Source organism: Acanthochromis polyacanthus, chromosome 6, assembly GCF_021347895.1.
Source record: "Acanthochromis polyacanthus isolate Apoly-LR-REF ecotype Palm Island chromosome 6, KAUST_Apoly_ChrSc, whole genome shotgun sequence".
Classification (NCBI taxonomy): domain Eukaryota; kingdom Metazoa; phylum Chordata; class Actinopteri; family Pomacentridae; genus Acanthochromis; species Acanthochromis polyacanthus.
Window position 1 is genome coordinate 11,209,141 of NC_067118.1, and position 15,399 is coordinate 11,224,539.

The window sequence follows — 15,399 nt, forward strand, 5'->3', positions numbered from 1 at the left end:
ATCTATCATCTGCATTTTATTTATTTATCAATATTTTATTTTGCTTTAATTCATTTTGTGTTTTCTCATTGCATGCTATATAAAGTCCCATACAAATAAAGTCTGTTCTAATCTAGTTGAATGGTCGATTGACTGATTGGTGGATGCATGAGTTAAATTATGCTCATGATCACAAAGTCCTATAATGTTTTCCTTTATTTAAAACAATTTTGATTATTTTAAATAAAGAATAACAGCAATGACTTGTCAGCTAAAAACAAAGTAGAATAAATGTGTTTTTTTTTTAATGGAACTTGTATATTATATTGTTATGTAGTTGGAAAAGAGGTTACCATCTTTTGACATTTTGAAATAAAGTCCAACACACATTTACTTTTGTAAAGCGGAACGGTTCTTTTGGGATTCGCGAGGAAGGATATTTTGGACGGACTCGGTTGTTGCTTACATCTTCCAGGATTGAAACTGCTCTGGTGAGTGTTTTCTTCATTCAACTGACCTCTGTGTCCCTATTGTGCTAACCTATCAGCCGATACATACGAATATTAGCAATAAAAACCCATTATTGAGCTGCTGCGTCACACAGTAAGAAGCGAGCCGTGAAAACGTTCGTGTTTTCGAGGCCCAGGCAGCTAACGTTAGCCGCTAGCATCTTTCAACAACATTACTCGCTGACAGCGAGCTAGCAAGGCGGCTAATAACACCAGCAAGAGCAACTTCCTCGTCGCTCAGAGACGCTTATCTATGTCTTTGTCTTTTTTCGTTGTTGTTCCTCTTGGACTATTTAGCTACTTATTTTTCGTGGGTGTTGTTTCCTTAAAACCTTAAAATGCAAGCTTATGTTAACTGTTAACTTATCTGAGTATGCGCTAGTGTTGCTGGTGTTAAGCCAAAGAGTCTGATATTACGTCATTTCAGCCTCAGGAGAAATTATCTGATCCGTAAGTGTCGCAACCAGCTACTGTTTTGATTTGATTCGGTAATCTCGTTGAAGATAGAAGTAACAGGAGCTTAAGGATTTAATGTACGTTATGATCAAATGCAGTCTTCACTTACGGTGAAAATCCATTTTCTTTTGTTTTGTTTGTATATGCCTTCTACTCGTAAAATATAGGATGGTAAGATCTAAATGCACTACTGCCATTACTACTGCCATTCCTTAAACCTTCCCTCTACTACATAATGCCCCAGCTTTATGAACCGTTCGAATATTATTCAGTTTAGAAGTAGAAGCTACAAAACAAGTAGTCATTTTACATAAAATGGCACAGTCTTCTTGCTATTTCCGGGTGAGCCATGTAGAATAAACAGCATATTCACAGTCCAGCAGATGTATTTACTTTCTAGAGCTGCTTCTGTTAACTCTAAAATGTCTCAGTCACAAAGAAAACACCAAATGTTTTCCTGTTGGCTGCAAGAGTGAACAAACCAGTTCTGACGCACTCCCAGAGCCTTAGGAAATAAAAATGCAGACGACTACTTTTTAGTTTTGATGGTAATGTCCTCACAACAATTCCTTAGTGTTAGCTTGCTGTATGGCTAATGTTACCATTAGTTTTGATCATATGCTCGATGGTCAGAGCTCTGTGGAAACTGTAAAGCTGAGGGACATTCAGAGATGGTGGAAGCCATAAGTTTGATTTCAAATAAATAAACAGGTACCGTGTTGCTAACAGTATTTTCATGTCAGTTGTTGTGCTTCAGTACAACTTAAACTCAGCAGGTGTGTACAACTGTTTGCTTCACTTTGTGCTCACATATACTGCACTTTAATACAGCTGGATTCCCCAAAAAATCTGTTGTCATTTACATATTTTCTTTTCCTGTCGTCAGACAACAGAACAAGTATGAAATGATGACTGAAAGCGGCTTGTTAGGACGACATGTTAACCTGCAGTCACAGCGTTGTTTCCAAGCTGCAGCTCTGCACCGCTGAACTAATGATTTTATAACATTATCTGACAAACACATGAGATAAAAACAACAGCTGTACAGTGAATTTAAAAAATGCTTGCATGTGAAATGATTACAGAGAGAAAGTTAGAAGTGATCCAAAGTCTTGGTCCTACACACTCATTCATGTCTGTATTGACTACTTTTGGTCAACTTTTTTGCTTCACAGTCAATGCAGAGAGAGTCTTGTTCCTGAAGGTGGCATAGACAGCAGCAGCTCCAGACACTAGAATAGTTCATTTACAACAGGACTATAACCTGGAGTTATATAGTCATGGTGAACTCTTATTATTGGATATTGAACCTCAAAAGTTAAACATACCACCTGAAGTCTGTCCATTGCAATTAACAGTGAAAATTATGTAAATCCTTGGTTAGATTCTTGAGTTTGTTCTCTTATTTTTCAATCTCATATTTCATGATTTAAATCATGGGCCATTCAAACTTCTGACTATATTTTATTCGGTCAAAGTACTGATTTAGCTGATGATCAAGCAAGGAAAATGGGTTAAGGCATGTTTATGTTTTCAAAATAAAAAAGATAAGACAAAAGCATGATTGTGGTTACATTATTTCCTCCAGTAGTGATAAACATAAAACCCTTTTGGTATTTGGTTCAACCAACCAACTGGATTATGGATTGGATTTCTACAAGCAGTCTTCCAGTAACATCCCTTCTTTTTTTCATCAGCAGGTGGAGGGATGAGTCTCTCCCCTGTGATTGGCACAGAAGTGCCAGAAACAGCTAATGGGGTTGTGACACCTGTTGCTCTGGAGAACGGTCCTCATGTTCCTGTCTCTGTGAAATGTGTGGGGAGCAGATTACCTGGTCCCAGGGAGGAGACAGTGGACCGGTCCATCGGACACACAGAGAATCATGTTGACGGAGAAAACAGAGTGGATGATGTCAAAAACCACTTGCACACAGAGATGGATGGTAATTTTAGAACACCTAGTTTATCATTACAAGCTGAACTTCCCATCACTGATGTGACAGACTCTGGAGACTCAGAATCCAAAGACACAGACATTCCTGAGGCCTCTAAGACTCTGGATCCTCCTGATGCAGTTCTTCTGTGGGACTCGGCACAGTGTGGACAGTCCAAAGACTCATCACAGTGTAGAAATAATGCCACCGCAGACATTCAGCTGACAGAAGCAGACGGAGGCACAGACAGCCGGGAGGATGAGGCTGATGGGGAGAGGGAAAAACAAGATGAAGAGGATGATGAGAAGAATGAGAGCAAGTGGCGGAATCAGCATGCAGGAAGGAGAGCAGAGGCGGAGGTTCGTGAACTATGTTTGTTTTTTTGATGTTTCATGTCTATTAAGTTGTGTTTACCGAAGAGCAATGTGGGAGTTAGAAAAACACACTTAGCAGATGTAATGAGAACAGTCTCTTCTAAAGCCACAACAGAAAAGATGATTATAGGGTGTCCAGGAAATAAACATGAAAGTTATTTGTCCAAATGTCTTACTTAATTTCTTGCTTTCTCCTCTTTTTCTTCTTCGCTTCGTCACGTACGGCTACAGTCTTCCCGACACTACTCCTCCTCAGCCCCTGGTCCAAGTACCTCCTCCTCTGCCTCTCCTCCACCTCCTCCTCATCCCTCAGACGACACCCCCTGCCCCCCTCACATTATGGCCCAGGTCTGGGTCCGCAATGTCCGGGGGATGCAGGACAGCAAGAGCCTGGACGAAATAAGCCAAGCGTGTGGAGGTAGATAATGTGTCTTTTTTGTAGTTTGGCTCTTTCCTCCTCTGTTTACTTGTCTAAACTGACAGATATGTGTAAAACCTTGTTCATTAAAGCAACAGAGCAAAATTAGTTGAATTTGTAACTGCCACTTAGAGAGTAATTACTAGAGTACCTGCTGTTTTAATCACAAAGTCTGCACAACAGGCGTTCAGCATTGAGAGTTTAGTTTGAATTTTATCATAGCGGTTAAATAATTACAGCAACTTGTAAAAGAGATGAGAAAATGTATTTTAAATTATTCAGTTCATGCAGTTAATTATTTTTTTAAATATGACATTTTGAAACTGCTAAAATGTCAAAATTCACACATGGTTCATATGCTTTATATGTGAAGTCATCAGAGCATCAAAACTAAATTACAACTTGACAATCCTTGAAAGAAGACAGTTGTGAGGTGACAGACCTTCAGCTTTGTCCTTATGAAGACAGATAGAGCTGGCTAGCTTGAAATGAGCAAACAGCTATTCCATTAAGATTATGCAGTCTGGTTCCACCAAGACTTTCAAAGGAGAAAGCAGAACATGTAGGTCACAAAGGATGAGTATTTATTTCCAAAGCTGTATTTGATGTGCAGCTCCCATATTTCCACATACCATGCTGATAATGGCATTCTCTGTAGGTGGTTTAGGGGCACGAGGAGGAGGAAGAAGTGGCCAGTCAGAGGGCCGACGGGCCACAATCTCATCTGCACTGGAACTAGAAGGAACAGTCAGCCATGAAGGAGACCTGACTAATTTTATCACCAAGAACCTGGAGCAGAAGATCAAAATGAGCTCGAAGCCCAGTTTGGACTGCAGTGACTGTGAGTTTATCACTGCAATTCATGATCCAGTTAGTTTCCCTTGACATTTTGACACAAACACAGATTTAGTGCAGGGATAAATCAATATCATTAGGGACGATACCGATTATTGGTAATCAAGAAAGTCCAATAAGTGAAATTTGGAACTAAAATTAAATTAAATTTTAATGTTTTAACAGCATGTCTTAGCAGGAAACATGTAAAATAGAAATAAGAGTGATTAAATTATGGCACTGTCTGTGAAGTCAACTCAGATTGATCAGTTTGTTTCCTGCTGCTGTTTGTCATGTTTTGTTTTTTTTTTGACAGTTTTATCACTCTTATGGCCCACTAAGATCCAGATCTTTAAGTTCTATCACTTATTGTTTTCCATATTCTATAATTTATGGCAGCTTGGCATAGCCTTAGCCACTGTGGCAGAAGCTAATGTCCTGATTTGTGGCAACAGCTTGTGTTTCTTGTTCAGTTTTTATTTCTTAGACCGCAGAGTTATGATAGACAGAGAGAAGAGGCTGCATCAGACCTGAAGTTGTGCATTTAACTTATCATTTATTGATGAATAAATATACGGATACCAATAGTAGAACAAATTGGCCACAAAAGCGATAATCAGTCTATCCCCCTTTAGGTAGAGAGTGTAAATCTGGTGAGATTGGGTTAACTTGTGCTGGAATGACTCAGCTGTCTTGTGTAGAAGCTTTTATTGCCGCTCAATATCAGGTAGAACCAAAGACGTCATGACTCAAGAGAACAGTTCCCTTCAACGGAGTGTATTACTACCCACGCAACTCTTCATACAGTCAGCCAAGTTTGCTTTTAGTTTTCTTTAGACATAACACAGAATCCCTGAAGCTCCACATATCTCCGTGACCCCGGCTGTGAAAGGAGTTGATTACTTCTTCGAGGCCTTTGGAAATACCACTCTGATGACTTATCTTGTATAAGGTCATTGATGGAGTTGGAAATGATCCTTTGATCCACTGTCCACAGCTGAGAGGATGTAGCTCTAAGTGTGTGTGCACAGAGGGAGCCTTTTTCCTGTGTTTGCATCAGGGAAAGTGATTATATATATTTCACCTGCAATATTTATGTCTTTATCTTTATACTCGAAGGACAGAAGGCTGTAACAGAGGTTGTATTTGCAGAAGGAGGTGTCAGAAATACTATTTGAGCAGGAAGTGAAAGTGTTGGAACTACAATGACAGATTGACAGATAGGTTTCCCCTGTAGATGTTAACAGGCCTGGTCATCATTTATGCATAGATGTGGTCATTCCAAGTCCATGAGAAGTAATGGAAAACTGGTGCGCTTAAACAAATTAATTGCTGTGAACTGGTTTACATGAATCAGATAATACCCTGCAGTGTTCAAACAATGCATCAGCATTGTGATTTATCACCATTCTACCTGAGTGTATTCTTTGATTCATTTTGTGACTTGGTAGTGTGCAGTAGCTCCAGTTAACATACTGTGCGGCACAAGACAATTTTCTTTTCGTTCAGTTATCAGTTCATTAATGTTATTATTTGATTGTTGGCTGTGGCTGAGTAGGTTCAATAATCAAAATGACTCTTACAAGCCAAACATGTGAAAGTGATACAGGAAAGGCTGATATATTTGGTCAATGAGGAAGTGCACCATCTAACTATGGATAGTGTAGACAAATGTAGAAATAAAAGCTGTAAAATTCATCCATCCATTGTCTGTACACCACTTAATCTTCGTTAGGGTCACTGGGGACCCGAATCTATCCCAGCTGACTAAGGGTAAAGACAGGGGACACCGTGGAGAGGTCACCAGTCTATCACATATAGAGACAAACAATTACACTTGCATACACACCTTTGGACAATTTAGAGTAATCAGTTAACCTCAGCATGTTTTTGGACTATGGGAGGAAGCCAGACTACCCAGGGAAAAACCCACGCATGCACAGTGAGAACATGCAAACTCCATGCAGAAAGATCCCAGGAAAGCTGGGACGCAAACCAGGCATCTTCTAGCTGCGAGGCAAAAGTGCTAACCACTGTGCAGCCATGTAAAATTCCTGTTACCACCTTTAAAGTTTTTAGCTCAGAGAGAAGTCCTTAATCATTATTACCTCCGCCAGGAGGTTATGTAATCATCGGCGTCTGTTTGTCTGTTAACAGCATAACTCAAAAAGTCATGGAGGCCATCTCTCAATTGTACAGAGTCCTTCAAAAAAATCCTGGATCCAGACGGTGATCCGGATCACCTCCAAAATCTAATCGATTGTTACTTTTGCTCTTCCGGACATTCTGTAAAAATTTGGTGAAAATCCGTCCATGACTTTTTGAGTTATGCTGTTAACAGACAGACAGACAGACAGACAGATGGCCTGGCGGAGGTCTGCGCTCTCCGAGTGCTTTTCTAGTCTTTGATTGTGACAGAAATGTTTTTGTTTTCTGAAGCAAATATCAAAATACACCTAAAAGATCGAAGTTATAAAGAGAAATAGTAGTGAATGTAGGAATGACAGTGAGTATAATGTAAGCTGTAATTCTAGCACCAGTACATAATAAACATTAAACATTCAGTTACTCAGACAGTAATGGCCCCCGACAACAAACAAGTATCTAATGCACAACAAATTTTTTTCTGATTGCTATTAAACCTTGTTAAACATATTTAAGAAAACAGTAGTTTGTACTCATTTTTAGGGTCCAAACACCAAAGGTGTGAAGACCCTATTGAAACCCATGAGTTTATTTTTCTTCTTGTTTTATCTTGTCTTTTTTCAAACATTGAGGCATATTGATTGTTTTCACCCATAGTTTCCCAGGTCATTATTTTTAACTGGTTTCTTACAAAATTGACAGTTTGGGAAACATTTAAAAATAGAGGAGCTTGTGGTCAGAGAAACCATCTTTCAAGCTAGCAAATTACAGATTTGCTCACAGAATCCTCACGAGATACCTCTCTTGGTGAGATTTTTTTTATCTGAATCATTTTTCTTTGCTCTCTCCATCTTCCTGCTGGTTCCTGGCTGATAAAGCAGTCTGTGTTTGAAATGCTCGGCTCAAACTACAGGAGTTTCTGTCGGATTTATCCTTGTCTCACTCTCGACAATCGTAAAAGAAATCTGGTTTGGGATCTGTGTCTGTACTGATGTTTGGCTCTGATTATTTGGTAATGTGATAAGATAAAACTTTGTTAATCCTGAAATAAATTCTTTGAAGGATTCAGAGATCGAGTCTGAAACCTCCCGAACAGTTTGCAGACTTGTTGCTTTGATAATATCAAACGGAATTACAATCTGGATGGCTGCAATTGTTGTGCCGTCACTGGAAGCAGCAAATGTTGTCAGGCAACGCTACACATTCTAGCTTTTGAGGCTAATGTTAGTTAGCATACAGAATACACACATCTTATCCAAACTCATTTTGCTTCCTGATGTTGTTGTTTCTCACTGTAAGGTATTATTGCCATTACAGCAAGTTGTTCCACCACAGACTCTGTTTGTTTACTTACTTCCCTTTAGGATCACGTGAGGCAGTGCTCTGACCCTTCTGGGTCATCAATAGTGTGTGATGGACCATTATTTTCCATAGTCGTACTGTGTGCATGTCTGAGATTAGAAAGAGGAATATCTGTTCAGTTTCTACTCATGTGCGTCATAGTCCTCTAGTTTGAGCTCGGCATAAAGAGACAGCAATGATTCAACCCCAAGAACGGATATGTTTTCTGAAAGGTCATAAGCAATTTCAGAAAATAAGTGACATCTTTAAGCTCAGCATCTTGACCTCATTGAGCGTGTCCATTAGCGGCCATCCGTCTTGTCAGATTTTCCAGGAATCCGCTGCCCTCTCCTGATGAGAGAGTCGGCTCAACCGGCCACTCAATTTAAAACCAGGAACAAAGTCAATACAGCCTCTGTAGAAACTCATTCCTTCTACCTGCAGATTCAATTAAGATGGATGACTCAGAGACTTTGTTTAAACTGGATGGATTTATTACCGAGGTCCTGCTGCAGCACGACAGGAAACTTTCCCAGAGATAGAGACGCATCCACTGACCCCATAGTGTGGATTCTAGGATTTAACAACACAAGCCACAAGGCTTCCTTAGGTTAAGTGCATAATTTGTTTATGCACTTGTTTTTTTGAAGATGGGGAAATATGAAAAAATTGTCACTGGCTGTTGTGTATATCATTTTTCTTTGTCAGTTTTTTCTTCTTTTAGCTGCTGTCCTGAGTCAAATTGTCAGTCAACAGAAAAATAATAGTCAGCTTAACCATTCATAATTATTATTACTACTCATGATAATCACAAATGATATCCATTCAAGCTTCTCATGTTTGTGGATTCTTGTTTCTTTTACATTTTCTACATTACACTGTTGATACATTCACCAAATTAATAAGCAGCTCTACTGTTGTATATTCTGCATCTAATGTCTTTTCTCTCCAGCGGACTGTTCAGGTCCCATCTACCGAAGCCGGGGGTTGTCACGCAGACCGGCAGACATCCCACCCATTGATCCTGCTGTCCTATTGGACCTCCAGAGACACACCCAGGAAGTGGCGCACAGCGTGGAGATGATGATGCGAAGCCTCAATGGAACCATCCAGAATGTGAGTCTTTGAAACTGTCGGTTCTGTTTTCAAATGACCCCTGTTTACATTATATTGTGTGTTTAGATTCAGGATTTTATTGCAGTTTGTGTAATACTATTACTGTGCAATATCACATTTTTTTACATGGACAATAACCCGGCGCATTGTTGCTGCTTTCCACTTTTAGGAGTCTGTACAAGATCTAGATTACCTACAAATAGAAAAATCTGTGCAATATCAACTAGGGCTGGACCCGAATATCCGAATATTCGTTCGCTACGGCGGTATCCGGATATTAATTTTGGTATCCACGTCGGACGTTACCGGGTGGAAGAATATGCGGCGCTACTGTCTTCTTCTGCCTTCGGCCCACATTGGCTCATCCTGTCCTGCGATCACATAAAAATATACACATATGTCTATGACATATACACATATGTCTATGTGATCACCCCTTCCTCCCCCCAGACGAAAATATTCGGAGCTCGTCTCTTCCCTTCACCTTCAGCTCATCTCGGCTCCTCCGTTCGTGTTTCTTACCATCATCCGAATGGCCAGGTTGCTGCCGACTCTGACGTCACGCTTCACTTCGTTGCATAAACACAAGACAAGATGCTGAAGACCTCTGCTGTTTGTTAATTCTTCAGTTTAACTGAAGGCCCCCCCCGGTCGGACGTTATGTGGCGGAATGAATATTTGGATATTCATCTTTAATAGGGGCCCGAGTATTCGGAGACCAGAAACCACTATTCGGGCCAGCCCTAATATCAACAGAACTTATGTATATTTTCTTATTTACTTTTATTTTTTGGACTTATGTTCCCTACAGTTTTGTACTGTACTCTTTGCTGCTGTAACACTGCAGATTTCCCCACTGTGGGTTTAATAAAGTATTTTCTTATTTTATGATATTGTATTGATGTTTATACATACACACGTGGACAAAATTGTTGGTACCCCTCAGTTAAAGAAGGAAAAACCCACAATTCTCACTGAAATCACTTGAAACTCACAAAAGTAACAATAAATAAAAATTGATTGAAAATTAAATAATCAAAAACAGCCATTACTTTTGAATTGTTGATTAACATAATTATTTAAAAAAACAAACTAATGAAACAGGCCTGGACAAAAATGATGGTACCTCTATAAAAGATTGAAAACTATTTGACCAGAGTGACATGATTAACTCAGGTGTGTCATTTAATTGACATCACAGGTGTTTCCAAACTCATAATCAGTCAGTCTGCCTATTTAAAGGGAGACAAGTAGTCACCCTGGTGTTTGGTGAAAAGGTGTGTACCACACTGAACATGGACAACAGAAAGCGAAGGAGAGAATTGTCCCAGGACATCCGAAAAAAAATTATAGACAAACATCTTAAAGGTAAAGGCTATAAGACCATCTCTAAACAGCTTGAAGTTCCTGTGACAACAGTGGCTCATATTATTCAGAAGTTCAAGACCCACGGGACAGTAGCCAACCTCCCTGGACGTGGCCGCAAGAGGAAAATTGATGACAAATTGAAGAGACGGATCGTTGGAATTGTATCCAAAGAGCCCAGAGCAACCTCCAAAGAAATTAAAGGTGAACTCCAAGGCCAAGGTACATCAGTGTCAGATCGCACCATTCGTCGTTGTTTGAGCCAAAGTGGACTTCATGGGAGACGACCAAGGAGGACACCACTGCTGAAAAAAACTCATAAAAAAGCCAGACTGGAATTTGCAAAAATGCATGTTGACAAGCCACAAAGCTTCTGGGAGAATGTCCTTTGGACAGATGAGACCAAACTGGAGCTTTTTGGTAAGGCACATCAACTCTATGTTCATAGACTCAAAAACCAAGCATACGAAGAAAAGAACACTGTCCCTACGGTGAAACATGGAGGAGGCTCAGTAATGTTTTGGGGCTGCTTTGCTGCATCTGGCACAGGGTGTCTTGAAAGTGTGCAAGGTACGATGAAATCTGAAGACTATCAAGGCATTCTGGAGAGAAATGTGCTGCCTAGTGTCAGAAAGCTTGGTCTCAGTCGCAGGTCATGGGTCTTCCAACAGGACAACGATCCAAAACACACAGCCAAAAACACCCAAGAATGGCTGAGAGAAAAGCGTTGGACTATTCTAAAGTGGCCTTCTATGAGCCCAGATCTGAATCCCATTGAACATATGTGGAAGGAGCTGAAACATGCCATTTGGAGAAGACACCCATCAAACCTGAGACAACTGGAGCTGTTTGCTCATGAGGAGTGGGCCAAAATACCTGTTGACAGCTGCAGAACGCTCATTGACAAATACAGAAATCGTTTAATTGCAGTGATTGCCTCAAAAGGTTGTGCAACAAAATATTAAGTTATGGGTACCATCATTTTTGTCCAGCCCTATTTCATTAGTTTGTTTTTTTAAATAATTATGTTAATCAACAATTCCAAAGTGATGGCTGATTTTGATTATTTAATTTTCAATAAATTTTTATTTATTGCTACTTTTGTGAGTTTCAAGTGATTTCAGTGAGAATTGTGGGTTTTTCCTTCTTTAACTGAGGGGTACCAACAATTTTGTCCACGTGTGTACAAAGTTACATACATGTTGTTGCTCACTTACTTCTTTTGTTTCCTTTTCCTGATTGATCTGTTGTTCCTTGATCTAGATGACGGCTCTCAGTGTGGGCTACATTCAGACCTACAGAGACTCTGTTGACAGCCTGGGAGAGTCTGTAGACATGAGTATTAAGGTATAATGTGTGTTTTTCTTCATGTTTTTGTCATATATATCGTCAGCTGTAGAAATTCTGGGAAATGTAGGAAATCATAAAACACTTTCACTTCAAAACTGGTCATAAATTGAATATAGCTGGACTTTTTTTCATGTTTTTGTGTATAATTTATCTTAACTTTTCTACAACTTCTTGAACAGAAATATTGTTCTCGTTTGTTGAATATTGTATTATAATTATTAGATGAGAGAACTTGGGGAACAAGCTTCACAGAATGTGACTTTTTATACAAAATTGAGACTAAACTATGAATGGTTTGAAGAAAACACACCATCACAAGCATGTTTTATGTCATCAAAGCCACAGTAGAAAATGTTTTCATAGTTTTTATTCTTGTCAAGTTTGCATTCTTTTGTCCTTTTCTGGTATGTCTGAGTTCTATATTAAAGCATTGTCTTTTTAATTTTTGCTTCAACAGGGCATGTACACGCTGATGGCTCGCTGCGAGGAGTTGGATCGCTCCATGCAGCCCATTCACACTCTGGCGGCACAAATCCGCGACATCAAACGCACCCTAGACGCTTTGGAGGCCATCTGCAAGTAACCCCCTCCACAACAAAACGTCCCGGCTGCAAAGATCAGACATTGAGCACATCCCAAACTAGGATGTCTGCAAGCAGCTCCCTCTGTCACCAGGTAGCACACACATATTCTGCAGCAAAGACTCGGTGCACCTCTGGAGTCCCAGAAACCATTGCTACTAGGCATGCTGGATGATCGGCGCTCATAGTTCCTGTATTCATCGTTTGAAGACGGCCATGTTTGTGTTGTGAGACCTCAAATGAATCGTGCTTAATTCGCTCTTGGGCTGAGCTTTTCTCTTCTCTTTTTCAAAGCATTTCCTCTAATCAAGTTGTCAAGAAACAGAATCTCATGAAATTAACCCTATTTTGGAGTGACTTGTGCCCTGGACACAAACTGAGAAGATGGCGGAATAGATGCCCCGTTTTTTCCACGTTCACCGTCGAAGGAGTTTGTTAGTATTCGTCCAGCCTGCTCGGTTCAGATTGCACTAACCTCTCCTGCCCACATGGAGGTGATGTTTCTTTCTCTGTCTGTGGAGAGGCGAGAGAAACTGCTGAGAAGACAGTGACTTTTGCACAGGAACAGAAAGTCTATTTTTTAATCTTATGCAACAGATTGTTTCACTGCAGGCTAAATTAGGGGAGAGGAGCGTGTGTCTGTGTGTCTTTTTTATATGTTTATTTATTCAGTCTCCTCAGCATGCGATACTTGTTCAAAAACACTGTGTGTCTGTGTCACTGGGAGCAGGTACAGTCAGTGAAGGGTACTATGTAATGAGCTCAGTCAGTACTGAAGCTGTTTCACTCAGATTCTCTCACATTGTCCATCAATTTATACAAAGCTGTCAAGCTTTAAATCACAGGTTTTCTTCTTTAATGTAAACCAGCCACGACGTTTGAGCTGAAACCTCACTTTAGTCTTCTGAGTCAGTGACACCCAGGAAGAGAAACTAACTGGAAAAATATCTTATGTAGCATTCACAGAATAAATAGTACGATACTGAGAAACTTCAGGATGACATCAGTCAGACTGGATATAGACGCTGATCTTCTGAGAAAATGCACAGTCACAGAATCCAGAATCCATTTGATTTCTGATGATTCAGTTACATCAGTTTATCGTGGGAACAAATAATTCTCTGCTTCCTCGAGCCGCACGCTAAAACCTAAATTGTAACCACATTCCCTGGTTGTATGACTTCAAAGCATGCCATCGTTGTGAGTAGTTTAATAATAAATACATTATCACTTTGAGCACAGATGGGACTAAAAATCTGCAAAGTGTTTCATCTGTGCTGCTTAAAAACACATCAGCCTGATAGCATTAGCTACCCAGCCGGGACTGAGTGAATACGGTAAAATCCAAACGCAGTTCTCTCAACTTACAGGCCTCCGTATCTTGTAGTGAAAAATAACATCTTCAGAAAACACCGAATAAGGTCTCAGATCATTTGTTTCAGTGTATCCTGGTCATGCCTGCCGTGAATGTGGCTATTTTGCTTCGAAATAAGTCACTTTAATAATTTAATTACCTTAAAATAACATTATTGCGCACGTTGTGATAACACATGTCAAACCGAGAAATGACGAAGATAGATTAGATAATGGATTATTTAAGTGAAGATTGTTGTCAATTGTCGAGGAAAAGTGATGAAAACTCTTCACGGAAGGCAGACGGTTTTTAATTCATGAAATGGATTGTGGTGGTTCAGTTTAAGTTCTGCCACTTTTTAAGGAATAATTTATGCAATAGAAACGCTTAGTTTCAAAGCATGTTTTTGAATCCATTAAGCCGCTCTTGAAGCACCGTTATCGACTCTTTGCAAGCTGAGGGTTGAACTAAACATCATGTAGGAATTAGTTTGTGGATGGAGCAACAGGTTTTTATTCTTGTGGAATTGGGTGATTTCTTCAAATTCCTCATTGAAAACATTTTTGGAAAATAAAATCCTAAAAGTCACATTCAGTCAATAAAGGTTTCAGGACAAAATCTTTGGATGTGAACAAAAGTGAGTATTGGTTGATGTATTTAATTTACTCACCATTAGTTCTCATCAGTGTCATTGAATTAAATATAAATCATTATACCTGATTTCATAAAAACACTGTGGTATTGCACTCATAGTAGATCATAGTACGTGTTCTAGATTTCCACCCAAATACTTGTACCTATTTCTTATGACGGCCAATGTGTAATTTGTTTGATCTAAACCCACAACTGAAGTAGTTTTTGGGATATTTGATCTCCAAAACATTGTGAGAGCAATACTGCAAGCAAAGTAAGTACACGTTTTAATTTCAGACATGAAATTGATGCTTAAATCTGATATTAAATGACAAATTTGGAAGCAGCACACCTCTTGACTGTCTCTATATGAAACTCTGTACTCTTTCAAGATCATTGGCTTTGCAAAAAATGGCTTATTCTGGCTGTTAATGTTAAATCTGCTGTTTATCTTCTTGTCAGTTTCCTTAACCTGCTAGGGAAAGTCTGAAATTTGTTGGGAGAAAATTTAAACAGAAATGGAAGCATCATCAAGATATAGAACCTACACACACACATACATATATATAGTATATAAGTTTATGATCATCCTGAATCCTTTGTCCACAGCTATAAGGATGTAAATGCTCTTTTGTAGGTGAATAAAATGTCCCAAAATTGGACATTTGGAAGCCTTGGTAGGTGTTTTCGAAGTGAGAAATGATCCCTGAGATGAGAGATGACGAGAAGAAATGTCTTCTTCTTGTTTATAATATATAAAAATGTATAATTGGTTCATTTTCTGTTGTACAATCAGATGCACCTGTGTACATACGATCTCTTTCTGTAACTAAAAATGATTTAGATACCGTTCGTCTTGAGTGTATATTTTATTGAGAAATAACAAATAAATTTACATGAGCTGCAAAAATGCAAACTGTCTGATCTTTGTGTTAACAGGACATAGAAGAAACGACACAGATTTGTAAAAATATCTAAACGTATGCAGGTGTGAATCATGACGAAGTGAA

At 39.3% G+C, this 15,399-nt stretch overlaps 1 protein-coding gene across 1 annotated transcript; it reads left to right on the forward strand.

Annotated features, from left to right (window-relative positions):
* The first annotated feature begins 390 nt into the window (after positions 1-390).
* On the forward strand, positions 391-15,305 carry borcs6 (BLOC-1 related complex subunit 6). Its single transcript, XM_022206317.2, has 7 exons — positions 391-470; positions 2,642-3,237; positions 3,484-3,670; positions 4,329-4,511; positions 8,943-9,106; positions 11,735-11,818; positions 12,279-15,305. The coding sequence occupies exons 2-7, from the start codon at positions 2,653-2,655 to the stop codon at positions 12,402-12,404; spliced, it is 1,329 nt and encodes a 442-aa protein (XP_022062009.2). The 5' UTR covers positions 391-470; positions 2,642-2,652; the 3' UTR covers positions 12,405-15,305.
* The last annotated feature ends 94 nt before the right edge of the window (positions 15,306-15,399 follow it).

What these genes read in the sequence shown, in the direction of transcription:
- borcs6 (XM_022206317.2), top strand. Translation starts at nt 2,653, where the DNA reads ATGAGTCTCTCCCCTGTGATTGGCACAGAAGTGCCAGAAACAGCTAAT. An exon ending in GAAGGAGAGCAGAGGCGGAG is followed by an intron (nt 3,238 to 3,483) that starts GTTCGTGAACTA and finishes GTACGGCTACAG; the next exon opens with TCTTCCCGACACTACTCCTC. An exon ending in CTGTAGACATGAGTATTAAG is followed by an intron (nt 11,819 to 12,278) that starts GTATAATGTGTG and finishes TTGCTTCAACAG; the next exon opens with GGCATGTACACGCTGATGGC.